General features: G+C 41.4%; 1 protein-coding gene and 1 long non-coding RNA gene across 6 annotated transcripts; one reads left to right on the top strand and one right to left on the bottom strand.

Annotated features, from left to right (window-relative positions):
- C10H2orf80 (chromosome 10 C2orf80 homolog) lies at window positions 1-24,617 on the top strand. Of its 5 annotated transcripts, none has more exons than XM_017946886.1 (10): window positions 1-31; window positions 178-292; window positions 3,225-3,354; window positions 5,271-5,352; window positions 7,245-7,327; window positions 9,448-9,535; window positions 9,937-10,008; window positions 18,027-18,114; window positions 19,071-19,189; window positions 24,144-24,617. In XM_017946886.1, the coding sequence occupies exons 3-10, from the start codon at window positions 3,314-3,316 to the stop codon at window positions 24,150-24,152; spliced, it is 582 nt and encodes a 193-aa protein (XP_017802375.1). In that variant the 5' UTR covers window positions 1-31; window positions 178-292; window positions 3,225-3,313; the 3' UTR covers window positions 24,153-24,617. The 5 variants fall into 5 exon arrangements, with proteins under 5 accessions (XP_017802375.1, XP_009181171.1, XP_009181172.1 ...); XM_009182907.2 differs by having other exon boundaries at window positions 178-296; XM_009182908.4 differs by lacking the exon at window positions 1-31 and having other exon boundaries at window positions 74-292; window positions 3,259-3,354.
- Window positions 6,052-7,257, bottom strand: LOC103876477. Its single transcript, XR_635735.3, has 3 exons — window positions 7,168-7,257; window positions 6,870-7,064; window positions 6,052-6,259 (listed from the first exon to the last, which is right to left on the bottom strand). It is a non-coding gene; the product is annotated as an uncharacterized LOC103876477 (long non-coding RNA).

Raw genomic sequence — 24,617 nt, 5'->3', positions numbered from 1 at the left:
TCATTTAGATGGGAAACACAAGCCTACTCAGGTAAAAAGACATGTGAACTTCAGGCCAGGATCACAATCCTGTCCCAAATATATGACTTTTCATCCTCCCTCAACCCTTAATGGGGGTGGGCGTGGGGGAGTGTATTTTTAAAAACAAATGATTTTAATTCATTCACCGTTTCCTAGCAACCAGGAAAAAGCATGTTATCCTGATGTCTGTGAGCACCAGTCTGAGACGCGTGGATGCTCCAGCATGCCTCCAGAAGCAGAGAAAGAACAAAAGCACTGGAATAGGTCTCCGGTTGGTGAGCAATTCTCAAAGGGGAATTTGTTAAGAGCAGGCACCTAATAGAATAGCCCAAGAGACCTGTACCACGATTGCAGGGGTGCAGCAGGGAACCTGCATGGAATGTGCAGATATTCTCCAGGAAATGATATTCCTATAGAATCTGGGGGCTCTGACTTCTAGGGAATTGTTTCTATGAAACAGTTAAAGCCTGAGACAGCTGACATCTTTCCAGTACCTCTTTTGTGTGTGCTTTCAGCCACACACAAAACACACAGCGGTCTTGTTTTCTTTAGAGCTCTATAGTCAGAGAAGAGGGGTAACTGGCAGAATTCAAATCTAGCTAAATTAGAGTCTGTGCAAATGGCCTTCTTTAAACCAGGCGTAGCTACTAAATGCCTATAAATCACTCACTTCTACGGCTGTAAGGAATCTCTCCAATCATGCAATACTTTTTTTTTTACAGAGGAAGAAATGAAGAAACATAGAGAGGCAAATTAATTTGTTCAAGGTGCACAGCTAGTTGGTGGCCTCACAGGGTCTTCTGATCTACAGCTTAGTGGTTTGGGAGTGGGATATACTCATATTTTAAAGATCGAAACCTTTGCATATTATACTATATTGAATGGCGGTGGTGGGGGGCAGGGGATGGGGAGGATGAGGGATGATCTAAGAGGAAGCTGTCACAACAACCGAGCAACGCAAATATTATAACTTGTAAGTCTGAAACTCAAAGGGCTTGCTCAGAATTACAAGACAAGAATGGATTAAAGCACATGCTAAGTGTGCCTTAGTCCCCTTCAAGGAATTGAGATAGGCCAAATAGTCTAGCAACAAATGTTTTTCCAAATTATTGAATCAGAAGAATTTTAATGCATGCCAGACTTTATAGAGTTACAGAATGTTGGGGTAACAAGTGCTCTAGGCAATGTTAGCCAGGCCCATCTTTTTAGGATAATACCTGAGGCTGGGAAGCAGAAGATGCACAGCCACGTCAACGAGTGTGGCTTTCCTGGGTCCAGTGCTCTTTCTTCTCTAGGCAATGGGGCCACCTCTATGGCTTGCTGCATTCTCTCCCCGTTGACTCTGTAGGGGGCAATATTATTGTCTTGATACTTAATCAATTTCCTGTGAAATGCTCTTACTTTCTTCCCACTTTCATCTTATCCACATCCCATTCACTCCCCAAAAACTGAAGCAGATGTAGCAGCAGCAAGAATGATCCAAAATGGCCGGGCACGGTGGCTCATGCCTGTAATCCCAGCACTTTGGGAGGCCGAGGCGTGTGGATCACAAGGTCAAGAGATGGAGACCATCCTGGCCAATATGGTGACACCACTCTGTCTCTACTAAAAATACAAAAAAATTAGCTGGGCATGGTGGCATGCACCTGTAATCCCAGCTACTTGGGAGGATAAGGCAGGAGAATCGCTTGAACCCAGGAGGCATAGGTTACAGTGAACCGAAATTGTGCCACTGCACTCCAGCCTGGCAACAGAGCGAGACTCTGTCTCAAAAAAAATTAATAAAAAATAAAAAAATAAAAATTATCCAAAATAATGAAGGTGGACTAGGGAATACTTTATTTAGATCAGCGCCATCCTGTTTGCTCTTTGCTTACTGTTAGTAGAGCTGAATCAAGTGAAGCTTATATGGTACCATTTTTTAAAAAACCGTGTCTAAAGTTTGTTTTCCAATCATCTTTAGAGTAGTGATTTAAATACACGTACAATTTTAAAAGTACAAAGGGTAGTATAATAAACACCCATGGGTTTAGAATTCTGGAGTCAATAACTACTAACATTTTGTTATATTTGAGTATTGGGGTTCCTCAGAGAAATTGAACTGACAGGATGTGTGTGGATACACACACACACACACACACACGGTGCAGTATAGACTTAACCATCTCTTTTGCTCAAATATTTTGATTTTAAGGAATTGGTTGACATGATTGTGGGGTCTTGGCCAGTCCAAAATCTGATAGAGGAGGCCAGCTGCCTGCAGACTCAGGGAAGAGTTGCAGTTTGAATCCAAAGGCTACCTACTGGCAGATTCCTTCTTGCATGGGGGAGGTCAGTCTTTTGTTCTATGAAGGCTTTTGACTGATTGGACAAGGCTCACTCAGATAGAGGGCAATCTGCTTTCAAAATCCACTGAATTAAAGGATAATCTCATCAAAAAACACCAGAAACATCCGGGATAATGTCTGAACAACTATTTGGTCATAGTGGCCCAACCATAAAATAAATTTAAAAATAAATAAAACATCACAGATAGTGGCCCAACCATAAAATTAATAATAAATAAAACATCACAGATAGATACCCTATTTATACCTCTCCCTGAGTACCCCATTCAATAGTGATGATTTTCTACAGACTGCTTTTTGATGACTTCAGACCTCTTTTGACCCCATCACCTGATCTTCAATTTCTGGTTCAGTGCAGGGGTGGGAATTGAAGACATATTTCCCATAACCACATTTTCTTCCAAGGACCTCCTGGCCATAGGAGGGTATAGATGGAGTCTATGGAAAACTGCATTATGAGCCACTGAGCCAGGGTGAACTCACTGGGAGTTATGCTCACAGAAAAAGCCAAACGCATTTAGATCTAGACGGATCACATCCATCTAGTTTGGATGGTTCTGCCCGAATAGTCTCATCAGCTATTACACAAACCATTTTGGTTTTACTTGCTAGATTATTGCAAGGAAGAGTAAATTAAGTAAATAAGTGCTGGAAAAATTTGGAAGGAATAAAAGGTGTCAAATAAATACAAAGTACAGTGCATGAGCCTCCAGGCAGCTTTTTGACCTCGAATCTGCTGAATAAGAGGCCTGAATGAGGTGCTCCCTCGGATCCCTTCCAGAGCCTAGGACTCCATGACTGGTATTTGGAGTGATAGCATCCCTAACTCAAATTCTCTCTGATTTGCTGCTGTAGCCTCTAGGCTCAGAGAAGCTGGGTCTTCCCACAGGATCTCAAGTGTACTGCTAGCTGCAGATACCTGCTCAGCTGGCTAAGCCTTTAACATGGAAAGAAGGCTCATAAAGAAGGAAATGAAAAAGCTCTTGTAAGTATGATTGAGAATAACTTTCATTTATGACACTTGGCATTCAGTGGATTTCATGTCATGGGTGGCCTGGGTATTGGCAGCGGGTAAAAATCAAAGGAAGAATCTATTTCTGCATGGTAGGAGAAAACCAGAGGGTGATCTGGCCTCTCTCGGTCTCCTGCCAGGGAGGCCTCACATGTGGTGCAAGGCAGGATGCTGAAACTTTTGGGAGGATGTTTCTGCTGGCAGCCTGCACATTCAAGGCATCTGCGTTCTAGAGCCTGAGAGCTGAGCCTATGTCCCAGTCAGCCTGTGTAGGCAGGATGCACCGTTGAAAGGGTCTGCCTCTGCTGGTAAAAGGTATACGAGAGATTCCTGAAAGGGCCCAGCATCTGAATTGCAGCCTCCTGCTCTGCCTCTTTTATTGTCAGCCTTATTGACTAAGAAATTCATCTCCTTTTTCTTGACATCTGACCATTTTTAAAACAAACACAGAAAACATCAAGTTTCCTTTGAAAGAAATGTTTTCCTCCCATGGTAGTTTTTCTTTGACTTGTACTTAACGAATGTTGGTGAAAGATCACAAACCATATAAAAAGAAAAAAGAAAGATTATGTTCTATCTCATATATGTTATAGACACAACAGTAATACCCTTTTCATAAAAGAGCTATCACCATCCCCATCAAATATCTTTTCTTGGCCTTCTAAGATAATTTTATTTTAACAAGCCCTTAAGAAATACTAGAAGAAACTACGAATTTACATATATGTACATATATACATGTATACACATATGTGAATTCATATATAGTACACGTGTACACATATATGTGTGTGCACATGTATGTGAATTCATATTCATCTCTTGCTTTTAAGCGGAGATTATATTGGCATCAGACTTCAGGAAAATGAATTTGACCCAAAAGGAAGAAGGGAACTTACCTTTCTAGATCATATGGTAAAGAAAGGCACACTGATGCGAGTCATATTTGTGTTATATGTTAGAGACCAATAGAATAGTAAAGAACAAACCATGATCAGGAATGCCAACTCTTCCACATATCTCATCCAAAGATTTGGAATTTCAAAAGTGATATAAATACAAGTTTATATCCAAAGAATACATTTAGGCTACTTTAAAGTATCCTGAAATTTCAGTAGAAATTTAAGAATTTTTATCAATGTAGTTAAGCTTAGTGACTCAGAAGAAAAGATTTTAGAAGCCAGAAATAAACTTATTCTCCACCTTACGTAAAATTGTGAGATGTGCCGAAATCAACCTGGGAGATGCCATAGTCCTTCTTTTCCTGCACCCATTTCCTCTCTCTGACATTCCCAGGGTAGCACCTCTCTCTCTTCTCTCCTCATGGTGCTTATTTTACCTTCTTTTCTTAAAAGTCACTGTTAGGAAAGGATCTGCTAAGGATAAACTAAAGTGGAATCACTAATAAGTTTTCATGCACTCCTCCTCCTAAGGGTATTTGCATTCTAAAGAGAAAAAACCTGATGGAAAAGAATACTTACCTACAGAATTTTATGTATCTGGAATTTATCAACTTTGGACATGCTGCTTGAATTTAACACGGGAAGCAAATGATTATTTTAAACAGTGTGTCTCAATCCTTTTGGTCTTGTAAAACCATTTCTGTGTGTGGGTATTTGGCATATTATTTACTTTCCTATAAATTCTGTTCCAGTTGAGTTTAATTTTTAGATAAATGTTATTTCAGCTAATTATGGTTAGACATTTTAAACTGCAGCACTGTAGAATTACCATGTAAACCAAAACTGAATATTAACTCAGCTACCAGAGTATCAGCAACTTCTGTTGTATTTTGGTGGAGGAGGGAGGGATGGGGGGAAAAAAAGCCTTTTTCTGCAGACTGAGCCTGTGTCACTTCAATGGTTCAATGCTGCTCTCTTGCTTTTAAGGGGAGATTATATTGGCATCAGACTTCGGGAAAATGAATTTGACCCAAAAGGAAGAAGGCAGCTCACCTCTCTAGATGATATGGTAAAGAAAGGCATGCTGATGCGAGTCATATTTGTGTTATATGTGTATTAAAGAGACAGAAAAAGGATCTAATTTATACAATAAACAAGGCTAATATTGACACCCATCCCCCAAATGTCCTCTTCCTCATCTTCTCCTCACCCTGAGATTGTTCATATGGTCATTTCAACCCACTAACCAGAAAGCAAAAAGAGAATGAGAAAATAAAAATCATGAGAGTTATTTGCTATTAGGAAAGAAGATTAAAAAGCAAAATCAATGCAAGGCAAAATGTTACATCCGTGGAGTTAAGAGTTTGATAAAATTAGCTATCACGTAGTTCTCAAAATAATTTCTTTACCATTTGCATCAGTGGGGGAAAACCAAATAAATTAAGTAACCCTAAAAATCCTTGGTGTTATTTATTTTGAAACCCAGACTCAGGATCTGAAAGTTCACATCACAGAAATTAAGGAAGAAACCATATAAAGATCTAACTCAAAAGAAATCAGCACACCCTGTTTTTCCACTGCCCATTTACTATCCTTGCACTAATAAAAAAGACTCTGTCCCTCCACTCCCCTCTCCTCTTCTTCTCTGACTAAAGTAGAGTCAGTCTCACTGGCTTTCAAAACTACCCTGGAGCTAAGGAAACAGTTAAGCCTTATTCTCTCTGTACACATATTAAACAGATAAATTAAGTAGATTAGAGCAGTGCTTCTCAAACTTTAATGAGGTCATATTACAAGGCTGTTTTGATTCAGGAGGTGAAATGGGGTGGGCCCACAGCGTAGGAATTTGCATTTCAAATGAGCAAACAGGTGATGCCAAGGCGTCAAACCTCGGATCAGGTTGCAACAACTGGTCATGGTCCGATTCTTCCTGTTTATTTATTCATTTAGGTTCCCTGTTCAGTTTGGTTCCGTCCCTGGAAGAAATAACTCCACTGTTTAAAAATGTTAAAACTTAAGAACGCCTCTACAATAATTAAAAACAAAACCAATCTTCCTTTTCTGTGTGTGGGGACTGAAAGGAGAGAAGGAATATTTTGATAGACAAATGGTAAATATGCTTACTGAACAAGAACTCTTAGGAATTACTAGGAAAAGGTGGTCACTATGATAAAAATGAGCCTCTGCATTGGTTCTCAGCTTTTTACTATGTGTGCGTGTAAAACTCTCAGCAAGTCACTTACTCAGGTCTATCCCACTCCCCGCCTGCCCCATCCTTGCTTCATTATAGTTCCTCTACCTGTGATTTCCTTCCCCATCTGTAGACATTCTCATCCCACAAGCCCCAGCTTCAATGAAGCTTTCGTCTCTGAAGCTTCTTGGGATTCTAGCTATCTCTCCAGGTAGACATAAAATGGCCCATCCTTCCAAATTCTCACCACACTGCCCCTGCACCCCTGGAAGCACATTTCTTACATTCTACTCACGGAACCAGAAATTGTTCCCTGCAGCCCTGTTCCCCCAGCCTTACCTTTTTCTATTTTAAAATTTAGGGAAACTGAGGCCCAGAGAGCATCAGTTACTCACCTAAGGATATTCCGTGAGTTGCTGGCAATACCTAGATTTGAGCCCAGATTTTCTGATTCCAAGTTTATAATTCTTCACTGATCTCTCCTTTCATTTCCAAATCACAGAAATCAGATAACTGCTCTAGTGGGAAATAAATTTAATGTCTGAAGATCCCAAAATATTTCTGACTGATTCATCCCTGTGAGGTGAGGTCTGAGAAAAAAAAAAAAAAAAAAATCTGTCTGAGCATCAGATTATTAAAGCTAATGATCCTTCCCATTTTGGACATGACAGACTAGAATAGGCTTAGCAGTACCATTGTCATTGGGTCCAGAGAGTACTTCGGCCAATGTCTAAGCCTGTTTCTTTGCTTTCTGTGCTTCCTGCTCCCAGGCACACTATGACTTGGCCATCAGTGTTGCTTTGCAATGGCTGCATCCCTCAGAAGACTTAACTTGGTTGGAGTGGGAGGAACTGTAAGTTGAAATAGGTTTATTGCTTTCCTTTTTAATTTGTGCCTATGATTAACGATAGAGGAAGTTCCAGCCCTAACATCTTCCATCATGAGGCACTCTGATTTGAAAACACTACAGGGGAATATCCTCTTCAATGAGACACCTGAGGAACCTCCACAGTTGCCAACTTGAAGAAGTTACATGTTTCCATGTTTTGCATCTCTACCAATTGACTTCTGTGAGATAAAAGACTTTCTTGCACAGAATGTTGTATCTTAAGGGGCCGAGTACGGTGGCTCATGCCTGTAATCCCAGCACTCTGGGAGGCCGAGGCAGACTCGTTACTTGAGGCCAGGAGTTCAAGACCAGCCTGGCCAATATGGTAAAACCTCGTCTCTATTAAAAATACAAAACTTTGCCCAGCATGGTTGTGCACACCTGTACTCAGGAGGCTGAGGCAGGAGAGGAGAATCACTTGAACCCAGGAGGCGGAGGTTGCAGTGAGCCAAGATTGTGCCACTGCACTCCAGCCTGGGCAACAGAGTGAGACTCCATCTCAAAAATAAAGAATGCTCTGTATTAGAAACGTGACTGCTTTACTGTGTACATGCCATAATTTCAAACAGTCAGTTCTACAGTTAAAGGCTGTAATCTTTTCCTAAGGACTACAAAACACAAATTCTTAAGCATTTAGGCAGATATGTATCTCAGCTGAGCTATTTGAAGCGCAGAATAATTTTCTTTCTGGGATTACTGGCATTTTCTGTCGTGTGTAGGGAGTGTACAGGCAGATTCACTCAACTGGTAAGAACACAGAACTAATGAGGACAGGATCAAATCGCTTATTCCAGAGGCCTGTTATTTTTTTTTTCTACTCAATGGCTCTGGACTACACACTTGATCCTAGAGAGATATAACAGTTAGGGTTTAGCTGCAATGAGCAGAAAATCCAATTTGAACAGCCTTAAGCAAAAAAAGGTGGGGAGTAGATTTTATTGCCCTTGAATCTGAAAAGTCCACGGGTAGGACTGTGTTAGGCATGGTTTAATTCAAAACTCAAACAATGTCATATGGATCTACCTCTTGACTCCATTTCCTCAGGGTGAACATCATTCCTAGTTTCAGCCTATTTCATTATCAGAGGAAGGGTGGAGATACATATATACACACATATATATATATATACACACACACATATACACACACACACATATACACACACACACATATATATACATACACACACATATACACACACACACATATATATACACATACACACACATATACACACACACACACACACACATATATATATATATTTTCATCACATAATTGTGTCTCAGTGGCTGTTACCTGACTTGTCTAGGGTTGGACAGTGGCAGTGCAGGGGAGGTGGAATACACTGACAGCTCAGTCCACAGTGTATTTTTCACTTTTGGAATCTAGGGGTGTAGTGGGCTCCCCTAGAAGCATATAGGCTTACAGTGGGGTTAGGTAGTTCCCCCAAAGCAAATTGCCACAAGAACGGGAAAGGATAATGGTTCGCAAAACCGTAAACATTCCCCACAGTGGCCAGTCTGCCAGTCTTGACTGCTGTGAAAACATGGATAGATGAGGCCAAATTCATCACCATTATTGGAAGGTTAAAAATTCAAAGTTTGGATTTCACCAATGGAGGAACAATCACATCAGTTTTATTAAGATAAATAAGCGGGCCGGGCGCGGTGGCTCAAGCCTGTAATCCCAGCACTTTGGGAGGCCGAGACGGGCGGATCACGAGGTCAGGAGATCGAGACCATCCTGGCTAACACAGTGAAACCCCGTCTCTACTAAAAAATACAAAAAACTAGCCGGGCGAGGTGGCGGGCGCCTGTAGTCCCAGCTACTCGGGAGGCTGAGGCAGGAGAATGGCGCAAACCCGGGAGGCGGAGCTTGCAGTGAGCTGAGATCCGGCCACTGCACTCCAGCCTGGGCAACAGAGCGAGACTCCGTCTCAAAAAAAAAAAAAAAAAAAAAAAAGATAAATAAGCGGATAGCAACAGCCATTGCAGATTACTTATCGATCATCATCACAACCTCAGCAGGCATCAAAAAGAACAAGAATAAATCCTCCACTTGTATTTCCTATTCCCCATTAGGAAAATGCCATTTCGTGGCAGACCCATGTATCCCAATCGTAGAGAACGAGAAGCTATGATTTTATCATCTTATGCTGGAATCTTAATGGTAAGGAAAAGGATATTATTTGCCTATATGAATATTTCATATCTACTCTGAGCATTTTCACAGTAATGAATATTTACATTATTTTTCAACCAATGTTTCTAAATGTTTAGGAGTTACTAATAGTAAATGCTTCATTTTTTAACGTAATAAAAAGACTAACTTCTAAACTGTATGTGAAAACATTTATTTAAGAGGCAAAGAAAAAAGAAAAGAATGAGAGACATAACTAATTGGTATCTGGAAAACTGATTCATCCATTGATCAGAAGTTATTTACTGTATTTAGTACTTATGATACCCAAGCACAGTTTTAGACATGCTGGAGCTATACTAGCTTTGTGTTGTAATAAAAGAAAAGCCATGGTATGATCATACTTTGTTAATGCTGTTGTTGTTTAACAGAACAGTATCCCGATTGAGGAAGTCTTTAGAATTTATGGGGCTGATTCTTCTGCCAGTTCTGGTACCATCAAGGTAAGGGTGACCCGGGATTGTCAATATAAGGGATTTTTAGAGAGAATTTATTTAGTGTATAAATGTATAATGTCGTATTTTCAGACATCAATTACGAAATAACAGTTTTGCATCAAAATGTTCAAAACCAGACATAATCATTTCTTACCTGAATAACATGTTTATGAAATGCCTTTCATATGTAAAAGACCACACAGTAATAACAAATGTGTCTCATGTAAGGCTGAGAAGCGTCAGCAAAGAGGCAGCAAAGAGAGTACCAGGCTTGGGGGCCGAATTTTATTCTGCTGTGGTTTTGGGTTTTTTTGAGACAGAGTCTCACTCTGTCACCCAGGATGGAGTGTAGTGGCTCGATCTCGGCTCACTGCAAGCTCTGCCTCCCAGGTTCACGCCATTCTCCTGCCTCAGCCTCCTGAGTAGCTGGGACTACAGGCGCCCATCACCATGCCCGGTTAATTTTTTGTATTTTTAGTAGAGACGGGCTTTCACCGCATTAGCCAGGATGGTCTCCATCTCCTGACCTCATGATCCACCCGCCTCAACCGCCCAAAGTATTGGGATTACAGGCGTGAGCCACCGCTCCCGGCCAACACTACTTTTATTAAAGACGGGTATCACTACTGGTCTCAAATTCCTGGGACCTAGTAATCCTCGAAATCCTGGCCTCAGCCTCCTAAGTAGCTGGACTACAGGTGTGAGCCCCACTCCCAGCTCCTCCCATGAAACTACTTTGAAATCATTAGCAGTAGAAGCAGCAGTGACCTGGGAGTTCAGAAACCTGGGTTTGAGTTCTGACTCCACGACTATGAAACCCTAGATGCATCCCTTTCTTCCTTTGGGCCTCCATATGACTGATCTTAAAAAAAAAAAAAAAAAAAGGTGTTCTGATTAATGTTTAAGACCACTTCCATTTTTGACACTTGTAAATGTATGAACATTAAGTAAACATTTAAATATGAACTGCTATTTAGAGGTGAACTACTGATCCCTTCACCTTCGGATACCTCTAGAAGAGGGAAGAGGGAAGAGGAAAAGGAAGGTGGGGTGGTGAAGGCCATGCAGTGGGAGGGACGAAGGGGGAGAACTAACGCCCTCATGCCCAGGCCTTCTGCTCACACTGTGGCTTTCCCCGCCCCCACCTGGATTCAGAAGGGAGGGCAGGGCAGGGGCAGGGCTGGGCCACAGGAATGCCTGCTTCCCTTGCTCTTTTACTGCAGATCATTGTGCAAGCACTGGGGTCATGTAGAGTTCAAGAGCCCACCAGGTCCACCTTAGGAGTCAAGTGTTTACATCAAAACCAACCTTCCTATCACCTTAATCCATATGTAACCTGACTGCAGTCCTGAGACTCAAATGCCCTTGATGATTGTGAAAATCAGAACTTTCTCTCTGATCCCTCTCGTTTCAACTCCCTTCATTCATTCACTCATTCATTCATTCATTCATCTGTTCATTCAGTATAATTGTAGGTGCAGGGGACACAGTGGTGAGCAAGTCAGACAAGGTAACTTTTTAAGAACTTTTTTTGTAGGCAGGGCGCAATTGTTCACGCCTGTAATCGCAGCACTTTGGGAGGACAAGGTGAGTGGATCACATGAGGTCAGGAGTTCGAGACCAGCCTGGCCAACATGGTGAAACCCCAACTCTACTAAAAATACAAAAAATTTGCCGGGTGTGATGGTGGTCGCCTGTAATCCCAACTACCGGGGAGGCTGAGGCAGGAGAATCTCTTGAACCCAGAAGACAGAGGTTGTGGTGAGCTGAGATCACGCCACTCCACTCCTGCCTAGACAACAAGAGCGGAAACTCTGTCTCAAAAATAATAATAATAAAAAAAAATTTTAGGGATGGGGGTCTCCCTATGTTCCACAGGCTGGTCTTGAACTCCTGGGCTCAAGCAATCCTCCCACCTTGGCCTCCCCTAGTGCTGGGATTACAGGCATGCACCACCACACCCAGCCAAGATTACTTATCCTATAGATCTTATATCCTATATTGGAGCTTACCTTGTCTGAGATATAAGCCACCTCAGGCCTGACCCTCCTCAGAGATCAAGATGTTCTTGGTTTTCAAAGAAAGCCCAGCTCTCTGTGTTCCTTGGATAGCCAAGCAAATCATACTGCTTCATTCCTGCTTGCCTTTTTCTGCAGCTTTCTCCCTTCTAGGCTGCCCTTTCTCCTTTTCCCCTACCCCTCAGCACATATACATGCAAGCGTGAGCCCCAAACCCTTCTGTTTCAGTCACTGTTTTCTTCCTGTCATCTTCTGGTACCTGGGAAAGGTCTAGAAAGGTATCAGCACATCTGACTGGTTGGTCCCAACTCACATGACCGAAAGATTAATATGGAAAATCACATCCTCGAGAGGATGGCACTGTGGACCCCTCCAGGCTTGGCTGGGTTATCATTCAAGAAGGTTTGCAAACATGGGTGTCTGAGTAGCTCAGATAAATCAGGTTCATTTAAAGTTGCTAGAAGGCCAGGCGTGGTAGCTCACACCTGTAATCCCAGCACTTTGGGAGGCAGAGGTGGGTCGATCACCTGAGGTCAGGAGTTCGAGACCAGCCTGGCCAACATGGTGAAACTCTACCTCTACTAAAAACACAAAAAATCAGCGGGACGTGGTGGTGCATGTCTGTAATCCCAGCTACTTGGGAGGCTGAGGCAGGAGAATCGCTTGATCCTGGGAGGCAGAGGTTGCAGGGAGCCCAGATTGTGCCACTGCATTCTAGTCCGAGCAACAGAGCAAAACTCCATCTCATAAATAAATAAATAAATAAAGGTGCTAGAAGGGGAAGACAGACCATGTAGAGGTGGACCAACCAATCTCTACCTATCCATCTGATCACTCATTTATTCATTAAAGAGCCTTTGTTCAACACCTTCTCTGTTCAGTGACACATAGTCCCCATTCTCACAATCAGTGACAATAACCAGCTCAGAACAGAGAGAGATAATATTGTCACAGGGGCTGACTTTTCTTTAAAGCCTTGTATTTGTTTTTTGTCTTAGTTTTTGTTTGTTTGTTTGCTGTTTTTTTCTTGAGACAGAGTTTCCCTATTGTTGCCCAGGCTGGAGTGCAATGGCGCAATCTTGGCTCACTGCAACCTACGCCTCCCGGGTTCAAGTGATTCTCTGCCTCAGCCTCCTGAGTAGCTGGGATTACAGGCATGCGTTACCATGCCTGGCTAATTTTGTATTTTTAGTAGAGATGGGGTTTCGCCATGTTGGTCAGGCTGTTCTCGAACTCCTGATCTCAGGTGATCCACCCGCCTCAACCTCCCAAAGTGCTGGGATTACAGGCGTGAGCTACTGCACCTGGCTGCTTGTATTTGTTTATTGCTATGTGATGTGAATAATGGCTCGATTTTATATACACGCACACACACACAAACATACTATATATACATACATGTGTGTATATATATAATTGAGCCATTGATTACTATACTACGATATATGTATACATATCTGTATATATGTATACATATCTGTATATGTATAATATACAGATATGCATACATATGTATATATACTATATGTATATGTAGTATATATATAGATATGTTATCCGAGAGGCAGATTGTGTAATGTTAAGCACTAGGATTCCAAAGCCTGGCCTCCTGGGTTTGAATCCCAGCTCCACAGTTACAAGCAGAATAATTCTGGGCAAATGTTCTAACCTCTCTAATTCTCAATTTCATTTGTAAAAACAGGGACGCAAAGATGGGGTTGTTGTGGGAATGAAGTAAGTTAGAATCAGTGAAGCCCTTAGTGTTTGGCACATGGTAACCTCCAAATAATAGCTTTAATTAAAGTTCTGGTACTCAGGGAATGGAGGTCTGGGGCTGTCCTGTGCACTGTGGGATGTTTCACAGCATCCTTGGCCTCTACCCATTAGATGCAAGTAGCTTCTCGCCAGTTGTGACAATTAAAAATGTCAGCCCGGTGCCATGGCTCACGCCTGTAATCCCAACACTTTGGGAGGCCGAGGCGGGTGTATCACTTGAGGTCAGGAGTTCAAGACCAGCCTGGCCAACATGGTGAAACCCCGTCTCTACTAAAAATACAAAAATTAGCCGGGTGTGGTAGTGGGTGCCTGTAATCCCAGCTACTCAGGAGGCTGAGGCAGGAGAATTGCTTGAACCCAAGAGGCAGAGATTGCAGTGAGTGGAGATAGTGCCACTGCACTCCAGCTTGGGCAACAGAGGGAGATTCCATCTCAAAAAAAAAGAAAAGTCTCTAGACTTTGCCAAATGTCCCCAGGGAGGCAAAATCACATGAGATTGAGAACTACTGCTCTAAATATTCAAAAATTAAATAGCTTATCAAGTATCCACGTGTATTATTAACACAATGTGAACTTTGCCTCTTTTGGACAACCAGTTATCATAGAGGGTGTAATTTGAGTTACCAATACGAGAGCCTAAGAGTCTGAGGATCTGCCCCGTGAGCCTCACAGGCTGCCCACTTCCAGAACGCCAGTTCAGGCCTTACTCTTGGAGCTACACATCAGCTGCACTCAGGGACTTTTGCCACATCTTGAATTAGGAATTAGCAGAATCTCTCAGTAGGAATGTAGCATTTCTAAGACTGAATTGTAAGGCTATTTTAAGAATCTTTTGGAATTTAACATAATTTCAAAAAATGGTTTTAACTAGAAAGAGGAGTTAAAAAAAAAAAAAAGATATTGCCAGAGATTCTTCTTTGTTACATATATCTGAATGATTCCTTCCGATAAAATGTCTCCCAAGCAACAGCTAAAATCTTTCCCAACCAAAAGCTTAAAACTCTGTTGAATACTAATCAGATTATGTAGAATTTCCTGCAACTGGAATTGGCCACATGACACAATATGGGTACTGCGCTAGGCTTGATGACCTTCTCCGGGAGTATGTGCTGCCACCTGATGGTAGAAAGGCGTCATAGGCGCGGGATTGCTCACCAACTCTTAGCTTCAGGTTCCACCTCCTGAGAGGGAGCGGGTTTTTGGTGATAGGGAGCTTTCTTCTGCTGAGGATTCTGGACTCCTAGAAAAAATTCAACTGAAGGCGTTATGCAAGTGAGGGTTATTGACAACTAGCCCCGGATAAATATAAAATGTCTTACTCCTTTTTTTTGAGACAGAGTCTCACTCTGTCACCCAGGCTGGAGTGCAGTGGTGCCATCTTGGCTCACTGCAACCTCCGTCCCCCGGGTTCAAGTGATTCTCCTGCCTCAGCCTCCTGAGTAGCTGGAATTACAGGTGCGCGCCACTGTGCACTGCTAATTTTTTAAAATTTTTAGTAGAGATGTTTTGCCATGTTGTCAGGGCTGGTCTTGAACTCCTTACCTCAAGTGATCCACCCCCACCTGGCCTCCCAAAGAACTGGGATTACAGGCTGAGCCACCGCACCCAACCGTGTTTTATTCGATTTTAACCTGAAGAAAAGAGAACATAAATCTTCCTTCAATAAATCAAACAAAAATAAAAATATTCTTCAGCTCCATTTGATGGAGAAAGAAAGAGACAGAGAGAGTGGAAATGAGCACATCAGAGAGAGGAAAGAGACAAAGGCAGGTGGTCAGACAGCACTAGAACCTCTGCTTTCCTTCTTTCTTCATGAAGCCGGACCCCAGCGTCTGACTGGCTATCATTTGAGTCCATCTGACTGGCTATCATTCGAGTCCATCCTAACTGACATCCAAGTCCAGAGCATGTCACAGGCAAACAGACTGATGTCCAGTCCCAGCTTTGTCACTTGCTAGCTGTGTGTCTTCAGATAAGTTATTTCTCTCCAAGTCCCAGTTTCCCCATATGTAAATAGGCATGTCTAAACAGGCATGATTACACTTCCCCGAACACACCTGATCACTCTGAGGACTCATCAAGATCGCACGTATCGAGCACACGATGGTGGCACCAGGGGACCTTCTATTTTAGTGCTGTTATTTCCAAGTTCACCCCCACTCGGAAGGCCAGCCTCCTTCCTCCTGACAGCAGCCTGGTCCCTTCGTGATAGGCCTGGCTTCCACCCTCTCACACTTACTCCAGTAATTTGCCAAGCATCTTCTCTTTTTGGAGGATGCTGACTCAGACTGAATTGTGCAGAAATTTTAAAATGTTTTCATGATAAGGGGAGGGACCTATGTTTGAAATAAAAGTTCAATATTGACAGATCTTAATCATGAGGAATTGGCCGGATGCAGTACCTGTAATCCCAGCCCTTTAAGAGGCTGAGGCAGGAGAATCACTTGAGCCCAGGAGTTCGAGACCAACCTAGGCAATGTGGCAAAAACCTGTCTCTATCAAAAAATACAAAAGTTTGCTAGGTGTGGTGTTGTGTGTCTACAGTCCCTGCTTCTTGGGAGGTTGAGATGGGAGGATCATTTGAGCCTGGGAGGTGGAGGCTGCCGGGAGCCAAGATCTCGCCACTGCACTCTAGCCTGGGTGACAGGGTGAGACCCTGTCTCAAAAATAATAATAATAGTAAACGAGGGATTAAAAACACACTTTCACTATTAATTGTGTCCAAATGAACACTTAACAATATATATTTAAAGGACAAAGACCAAGCAAACCAACAAATCCAAGTGTGTAAAATGGAACAGTATCAACAGCTTTAAAGCTCTCTGTATACCCTCTCCTGTCTCATACCCTTCCTTTCGCCCTAGGTTACCACTATTTTGAATTATGTGTTGATTACTATATTTTACCTCTTTATAGTTTTACCACATATGCATCTCTAATCTATATATTGTTTAAGTTTGCACAACTTTTTGAGTTTTTATAAATAGAATATTAGCAAATGTGTCATTTAATGGTTTTCTTTTTTTATTCAACTTTATGTTTGAGAAACTTATTAATACTGCTGCACACAGCTAACATAGCTATAGTGTCTTTTCACTACATATAGTATTCCACTCTAGGAATATACCACAATGTTGTCATCTATTTTTCTTTTTCAGGCACTTGAGTTTTTTTTTGTTTTTTTTTTTTGAGATGAAGTTTTACTCTTGTTGCCTAGGCTAGAGTGCAGCGACGCCGTCTCGGCTCACTGCAACCTCTGCCTCTTGGGTTCAAGCAATTATCCTGCCTCATCTTCCCGAGTAGCTAGAATTACAGGCATCCGCCACCACACTCACTTAATTTTTTTGTATTTTTAGTGGAGACGGGGTTTTGCCATGTTGGCCAGGCTGGTCTTGAACTCCTGACCTCAGATGATTCACCCGCCTCAGCCTCCCAAAGAGCTGGGATTACAGACATGACCTACCACGCCTGGCCGAGTTATTTCTTGCAAAAGCAAAAAGCGTTGCACAGCAAAAGAGTTTCTGTGTGGTATATGCCTAGGAATGAAATTGCTAAGCCGTGGGTATAAGCATCTTCAACTCTCTACATAAAGCTAAATTGCTTTCCAAAATGGTTGTGCCAATTCTATTTCTACCAGCAATGCAGGTTATCTACATTGGCTTTTTCAGTTTTGTCAGTCTGTTAAGTGTATTATGGTATTTCACTGTGGTTTAAATTTGCATTCCCCTGATTACCAATGGACAACTATTCACATGTTTCTTCTTCTGTAAAGTGCCTGTTAAAGACTTTTGGCCAGATGAGTGAACCAACATTTCTGCATTAGGTGGGCAGGGGGAACTCTGCCAGCAAGGGAGAGTGGGAATGGGAGGACATCAGGAGACATTTCTCAGAAGCGGTGACATTTGAGTTACATGGTAAAAGAGAGGTAGGTGCCTCTGGGCAGAAAAGGAGGAAATGGCTATAAAGGGAACTATGTGAAGAGTATCTGTGTGTGACAGGGCATTCTAGGCAATGGGAACCAAGTACAGGAACAAAAGGCCACGTGTGCAAGTTCATGTTCATATGCTTCACACGCCCCATCAATGGACTGTGAGTACTGTCCAATGGACAGTACTCAAGAATTGGACTCAAGGATGCAGAGTTGATTAAACAGGCCAAATGCTGTAACTAGCAGGTGTTCGTGCCACAAAGGATGGACAGATTTTAAAAGTAGGACTGTTTTCCTTTCAGGTTCCCCGAGTTTCATCTCTCCGCCTCTCCTTGCACCCCTTTGCCATGTTAACAGCACCCAAAGCAGCAGAATACGCCCGCAAACAGAGTAAGCCTGGTTACTTTCATCTGCTTAGAGGAATGTAAGTAAAACTAGGAGATTAGGAAATAGCCTCACCAGGTAAGGTCAAAATTGTCACGGGAATTCGATTTCTGTGTCTGGTTGAATTTGAAAGAACCAGGGGCTCTTAGGGCTTAATTTCCCTCCATTACTGAAATCAAGGAAGTCTTATTTCTCAGATGCTTTGGTAATGGGAGCAAAGCACTCCAGAAGCAAAGGATCTAAAACTGTGGGCGGGCTGGACAGGGTAGCTCACACTGGTAATCCCAGTGTTTGGGAGGCCGGGCTGGAAGGATCTCTTGTGTGCCCAGAAGTTTGAGACCAGCTTGGGAAACTTAGTGAAACTTCATCCCTATAAAAATAAACCGGGCACAGTGGCTCATGCCTGTGATCCTGTAATCCCAGCACTTTGGGAGGCCGAGGTGGGCGGATCACCTGAGGGTAGGAGTTTGAGACCAGCCTGGCCAACAGGTGAAACCCCATCTCTACTAAAAATACAAAAATTAGCTGGGCATGGTGGCGGACGCCTGTAATCCCAGCTACTCTGGAGGCTGAGGCGAGATAATCTCTTGAACCTGGGAGGCAGAGGTTGCAGTGAGCTGAGATTGCGCCATTGCACTCCAGCCTGGGCAACAAGAATGAAACTCCATCTCAAAAATAAATAAATAAATAAATAAATAAATAAATAAATAAAATAGCTGGCCGTGGTGGCACGCTCCTCTAGTCCCACCTACTCAGGAGGCTGAGGTGGGAGGGTTGTTAGAGCCCAGGAGGTGGAGGCTGCAATGAGTCGTGATGGAACCACTGCACTCCAGCCCGGGCGGCACAGCGAGACCTTATCTCAAAAATAATTAATTAATGAAATGAAATTAAATTACACCGTGGACGTACACATTTTTTTAAAAAGTTTTATATATAGATATGGTTACTACATCTGTCTGTAGGTGTCAAGTCAAGAAAGGGAACAACAAATAAAAATGCCACCAGCAGCTCTACAAAGGAAGCAAACGCCACGGAATGGAAATCATCACAAAGGTTTTCAGACACACAGCCAAAGAACAAAGTAGGTGTGAAATTGTAAATTGGACCAAACTGATACCAGCTATTTTGGGAGTACCTTCCTCATAGCGTGGTTAAAAGTTTAGCCTTTGGAGTCAGATGCTCTGGGTCTGCGCCATTGCACTCCAGCCTGGGCAACAAGAGCGAAACTCCATCTCAAAAGTAAATAAATAAATAAATAAATAAATAAATAAAATAGCTGGCCGTGGTGGCACGCTCCTCTAGTCCCACCTACTCAGGAGGCTGAGGTGGTGCCTCTAGAGCCCACTGCTTACCAGCTGTGTGACAGCAGGCAAGCTAAACTCTCTGTGCCTTAGTTTCCTCCTCTGCAAAATAGGAAGAATAATGATACCTACCTCTTAAGGTTGTTGGGGTGATTAACCGAGATTATTCATGGTAAAAGTTTAGAACAGTGTTTAGCACGGAGTAAACCCCAAATAAATACTAGCCATTATTATCTTTTCAGCATTTGAAAACTACTATCCACAAGTTAATTGGCTGTTACTCTGTTGATGCAAATAATACATTGAGGAGAAAGTTTGTATTAATATCTGTATACAAAATGTTCCTATTCTTGATTCCTCTCTCAGTAATAATCATTTTCTTTTTTCCTGCTTAATGTCTCCCCTGCTCCTGCCCATCTGATTCCCGATTTTTATGTGGCAGAATTCAGAGAATGGTCAGAGACGGACAGGGCTGGAAAGAAAGGAGACAGGGAGGAGGGCTCTTTGTTCTTCCAGCTCTGGGCTCTCAGCCGTAACGTGCAACGTGAAAAGAAAATTTAAGAAGTCAGAGAGACTTCTCTGATTAAAAGAATAAAAGCTGAGAGGGGAGAGAATCAGAAAAGTGGTACAGGGTGGGTGTCTGGGATATTTTAGAGTTTTGTTGAATGGGAAATGTTAGATATGCTGGAAGGCTGTAAGGTAGAAAGGGGGAAGGGAACTTTGAGAACTGATAGCTGACTTATGATTGGGTTTGCATCAGGAAACAAGTGACAATTGAAATTTATTTTTATTTAGTTTGGCTGCTGTGCCATCCATTTTTAAACTGAATCTCTGAATAGACTGGACTACATGAGGCTTAGGATTTATTCAGATTTCAGAGGCAAACTATCTTCTCTGTCCCTTATATCTGATTAATTATAAATGTAACCTTATCATAGCAACTGCTTTAGCAACTGACTGAATTCTTTGGTCATATCAGGGTTTTAATAAATGTTATTCTGATAACAGAACAACTGCACTATTTGGAAATTGTCACCATATTCAATTTTCTTTCACACGTATTTGCTATAATAAGATTTTAAGGTATTAGATTTTTTTTCTTTTCTTTTTCTTTTTTTTTCCTTTTTTTTTTTTTTTTTTTTTCTTTTTGAGACAGTCTCGCTGTGTCACCCAGGCTGGAGTGCAATGGCACAATCTCAGCTCACTGCAACCTCCACTTCCCGAGTTCAAGTGATTCTCCTGCCTCAGCCTCCCGAGTAGCTGGGATTACAGGCATGCCCCACCACATATGGCTAATTTTTGTATGTTCAGTAGAGGCGGGGTTTCACCACGTTGTCCAGGCTGGTCTCAAACTCCTGCCTCAGCCCCTAAAAGTGCTAGGATTACAGGCGTTAGCCACTGTGCCCGGCCGAAGGTATTAGACTTTCTAGAACCATAGCTTTGTTTCTGAAGAATTTTTTGAAGAATTTGAAAAATGAGGTCATTTTTTATACGTGTTTGGAAGCAGTAAGTTTTAGAGAGCAAAACAAAGGAACAATGAAAAAAACAGTAACAACTCCAGAAATCACACACACACACACACACAATCTAGACTTCAAACTTAATCACACACACAAAAAGATCTCTGAAATAGGGGTTTACAGAAAACCCCCAAAGCCTCATCAATGGACCCTATGTAAGGAAAACCTACCTCTAAACATTACTCATTGGTATCTTATTTTTAAATATAATTTTGTTCCATATATGTTTTCTTCCACAACCACTGAAGATTGTTGGATTCTTGATGGAAGCATATCTTTTATTTCCTTAGTATTTCTCACACGTATATGAAGTACTTTGCAGGCAGCAGAGATTCAGTAACTATTTTTATTTAGTGAATTGGCAGTAGGTAGTAAGTGAATAGTCCTTAGGTGACGGTTCTCAAATCTCTGTACCCTGTCTATAGTATCAAAGGCTCAGTTCTGGGGACCAGACCTTTCTATAGGCTGACTGATGCTTGCGAGCCCAGGAGTGTCAAAAGAAAAAACGCCCATGTTTTAGTAGGGCCCCAGGCCCTGAGATGAATCCCTTCCAGAAAGGCCCTTTCTTAACAATCAAACGACAGAAAACCCTTTGTGTTTTTTCTTTCACACTTTATTATTTGTGCATTTTAGGCATTTTTTCAAACTCTTGGGTAATGTATCTTTTAAACTAGTTTTTAAAATTTTAATAGTGATACATGCTTATAAGTAAAATTTTCAAGCCATACAGAAAATATAAAATGAAAAGCAAAAGAACTCCCTCTTCTTCACACCCCTTTCCCACTTTTCAGAAATAATCACTGTTAATATTTCTTGTGACATTTAAATATTTGCTACACATATACATATAAATATACATATATGTATGTCTCACTGGTTTGTTAGAATTCTTTCTATATTAAAGGAATAAATATTTTATTAAATGGATGAAAAACATGCTTTCACAGCTTGGTATTTGAAGAATATTTTCATTTTAAATATTTGAGCTTAATATTTTTCCTTTTTGGCTTGTAGATATTATACGCCTTTTAGCTAAAGAACAATTTTTTTAACCTCAAGATAAAACAATGCCTCATTCAGAATTTTTTATTTATTTCCAGCCACTGAATTTCTTCATAGAGTAAGAGAAAATAGGAAATTATTCTAAAAAAAAATCTTGGCCAGGTACAATGGCTCATGCCTGTAATTCCAGCACTTTGGGACGCCAAGGCAGGCAGATTACTTGAGGTCAGGAGTTCAAGACCAGCCTGAACAACATGGCAAACCCCATCCCTACTAAAAATACAAAAATTAGCTGAGTGTGGTGATGCACACCTATAATCCCAGCTACTAGGGAGGCTGAGGCATGAGAATTGCTTGAACCCCGGTGGCAGAGGTTGTAATAAGCTGAGATTGCACCAGTGCACTCCAGCCTGGGCAACAGAGCGAGACTCTGTCTCAAAACAAACAAACAAACAAACAAACAAAACCCTCAGTGTTCTGGGAAACAGTTTTTTTTTTTTTTTTGAGATGGAGTCTTGCTCTGTTGCCCAGGCTGGAGTGCAGTGATGTGATCTCGGCTCACTGCAACCTCTGCTTCCCAGGTTTAAGCAATTCTCCTGTCTCAGTCTCCTGAGTAGCTGGGATTATAGGTGTGCAAACACCATGCCTGGCTAATCTTTATATTTTTAGTAAAGACAGGGTTTCACCATGTTGGTCAGGCTGGTCTCGAACTCCTGACCTCGTGGATCCACCCACCTCGGCCTCCCAAAGTACTGCAATTACAGGCGTGAGCCACCGCGCCCAGCTAGGAAACAGTTTTAAAGATTTTTTTTTTAACTGCATTGTTCTGGGAAAGCGTCAGTAGTGGGCACATTACTAGGAAATAAATTTGGAATGAACAGGACCATACTAAAGAGCTAGAATACAGCATACTTCTTGAATCCAGGCTACCCACTTAATAACTTGAGTGAGCTACCTAATCTCTCTGTGCTTTAGTTTTTCATCTCTTTAAAAAGTCATGATAGTACCTACCTCATAGGGTTGCTACAAGCACTAAATAAGTTATATGTGTAAAGGCTTAGAAAAGTGTCAGGACAGGCCGGGCATGGTGGCTCACGCCTGTAATCCCAGCACTTTGGGCAGCCGAGGCGGGCGGATCACGAGGTCAGGAGATCAAGACCATCCTGGCTAACACGGTGAAACCCTGTCTCTACTAAAAAATAGAAAAAATTAGCAGGACATGGTGGCGCCTGTAGTACCAGCTACTTGGGAGGCTGAGGCAGGAGAATGGCATGAACCCAGGAGGCGGAGCTTGCAGTGAGCCAAGATCATGCCACTGCACTCCAGCCTGGGTGACAGAGCAAGTCTCTCAAAAAATAAAAAGAAAAGAAAAGTGTCAGGACAGTGTCAAGCAATAATATAATCACTCTCTTTATCACCACTCATGAAAAATTCATGCTATCGTGGAAGGAAACGAGACATAGAGAGAGGACAATTTAAATTTAAATCCAAAGCAATACATCAGAAATTCAAAATAGTATCCTACAAGCATAACACGTAACTGCTAAAAGGCCAAAAACTGATTTGCTTTGGGTAGTACTGGTTAAGAGAAGTATAACTTTTTAATGTGAAAATAATTTCAAACTTAGAGAAAATTTGCAAGAATAATATACAAAGAACCCACATATTCCTTTTATGCAGAGTCACAAATTGTTAATGTTTTGTTCTATTAGCTTTATTATATTCTTTGTCTCTCTGTATATAGATAAAGATATATATTTTTTTTTTTCTGAGCCATTAGAAGTTATATATACTCTACCACTTTACCCTATGTCCCTAGGTGTGTATTTCTTAAGAACAAAGTCATTCTCTTAAATAACCGCAGAATAGTTATCAACTTCAGAATATCTATTATTGGTACTTTTATTTAATCTACTCTCTATACACCAATTTTGTCAATTGACCCAATAATGTTCTTTTTAAGCATTTTTTTCCTTCTGTATAAGATCCAGTATGGGATCACATATTGCATTTAGTTGGGAAATATAACTCAATTTCCAAATATATCAGAATAATTCCATGAAAATTCTTTTGTAATTACATTAATCTAATCTATCTTTGTCAGTAAGTTAGTATCTGATATTTGACCTTAACTTCCTATAGACTTAAAGCTAATGTTTGTGTCCATGTTAAATTGATGTGCTTGATACCAAAATCATCTTTTATTCTGCAGGTCACTTAGAAAATTGGAATTGTACCATGGAACTTCATAATAGATTCTCTGGGAGCAGATGAGAAGCATCATCTTAAAACCACAGCTTTTGCCAGTACATTTTTCTTTACAACTAGTTTTTGATATAACTGCATTGAAGTGTTATTTTTGATGTTGAGCTTTCTTCTTTTAGAAGCATATTACATGGCTACATTTTGTTAAAAAAAAAAAGTATGATCTTATGCTACTTCATTGTGACTGGCAGACTGCTGGAGAATTCAGAGAGTATATAGTATTTCTGTATTAGAGCAAGCTGGCTTTGTAGCATATTTTACAAATGTGTGGCATTAAATATTGCACAGAGATGGAGTGGGAGGCAGATTTTCAAAGAGTTAATCCAAAATAAAATTAATCTGTCATTGATTGCCTTTACTGTGTTCTCATATGAAAAAATTTTTAAAACTCATTTCAATAAAGCATTAAAAGAAAAATGAA

Source organism: Papio anubis, chromosome 10 (genome assembly GCF_008728515.1).
Source record: "Papio anubis isolate 15944 chromosome 10, Panubis1.0, whole genome shotgun sequence".
Classification (NCBI taxonomy): domain Eukaryota; kingdom Metazoa; phylum Chordata; class Mammalia; order Primates; family Cercopithecidae; genus Papio; species Papio anubis.
This window is presented reverse-complemented; position numbering and strand designations above follow the sequence as displayed.

Excerpts from the sequence above, each read along its gene's own strand:
- C10H2orf80 (XM_017946886.1), top strand. The coding sequence starts at position 3,314 with ATGGAAAGAAGGCTCATAAAGAAGGAAATGAAAAAGCTCTT. Across the intron at positions 3,355-5,270 it reads AAGGAAATGAAAAAGCTCTT|GGGAGATTATATTGGCATCA; the intron begins GTAAGTATGATT and ends CTTGCTTTTAAG. Across the intron at positions 18,115-19,070 it reads AGAATACGCCCGCAAACAGA|GTGTCAAGTCAAGAAAGGGA; the intron begins GTAAGCCTGGTT and ends ATCTGTCTGTAG.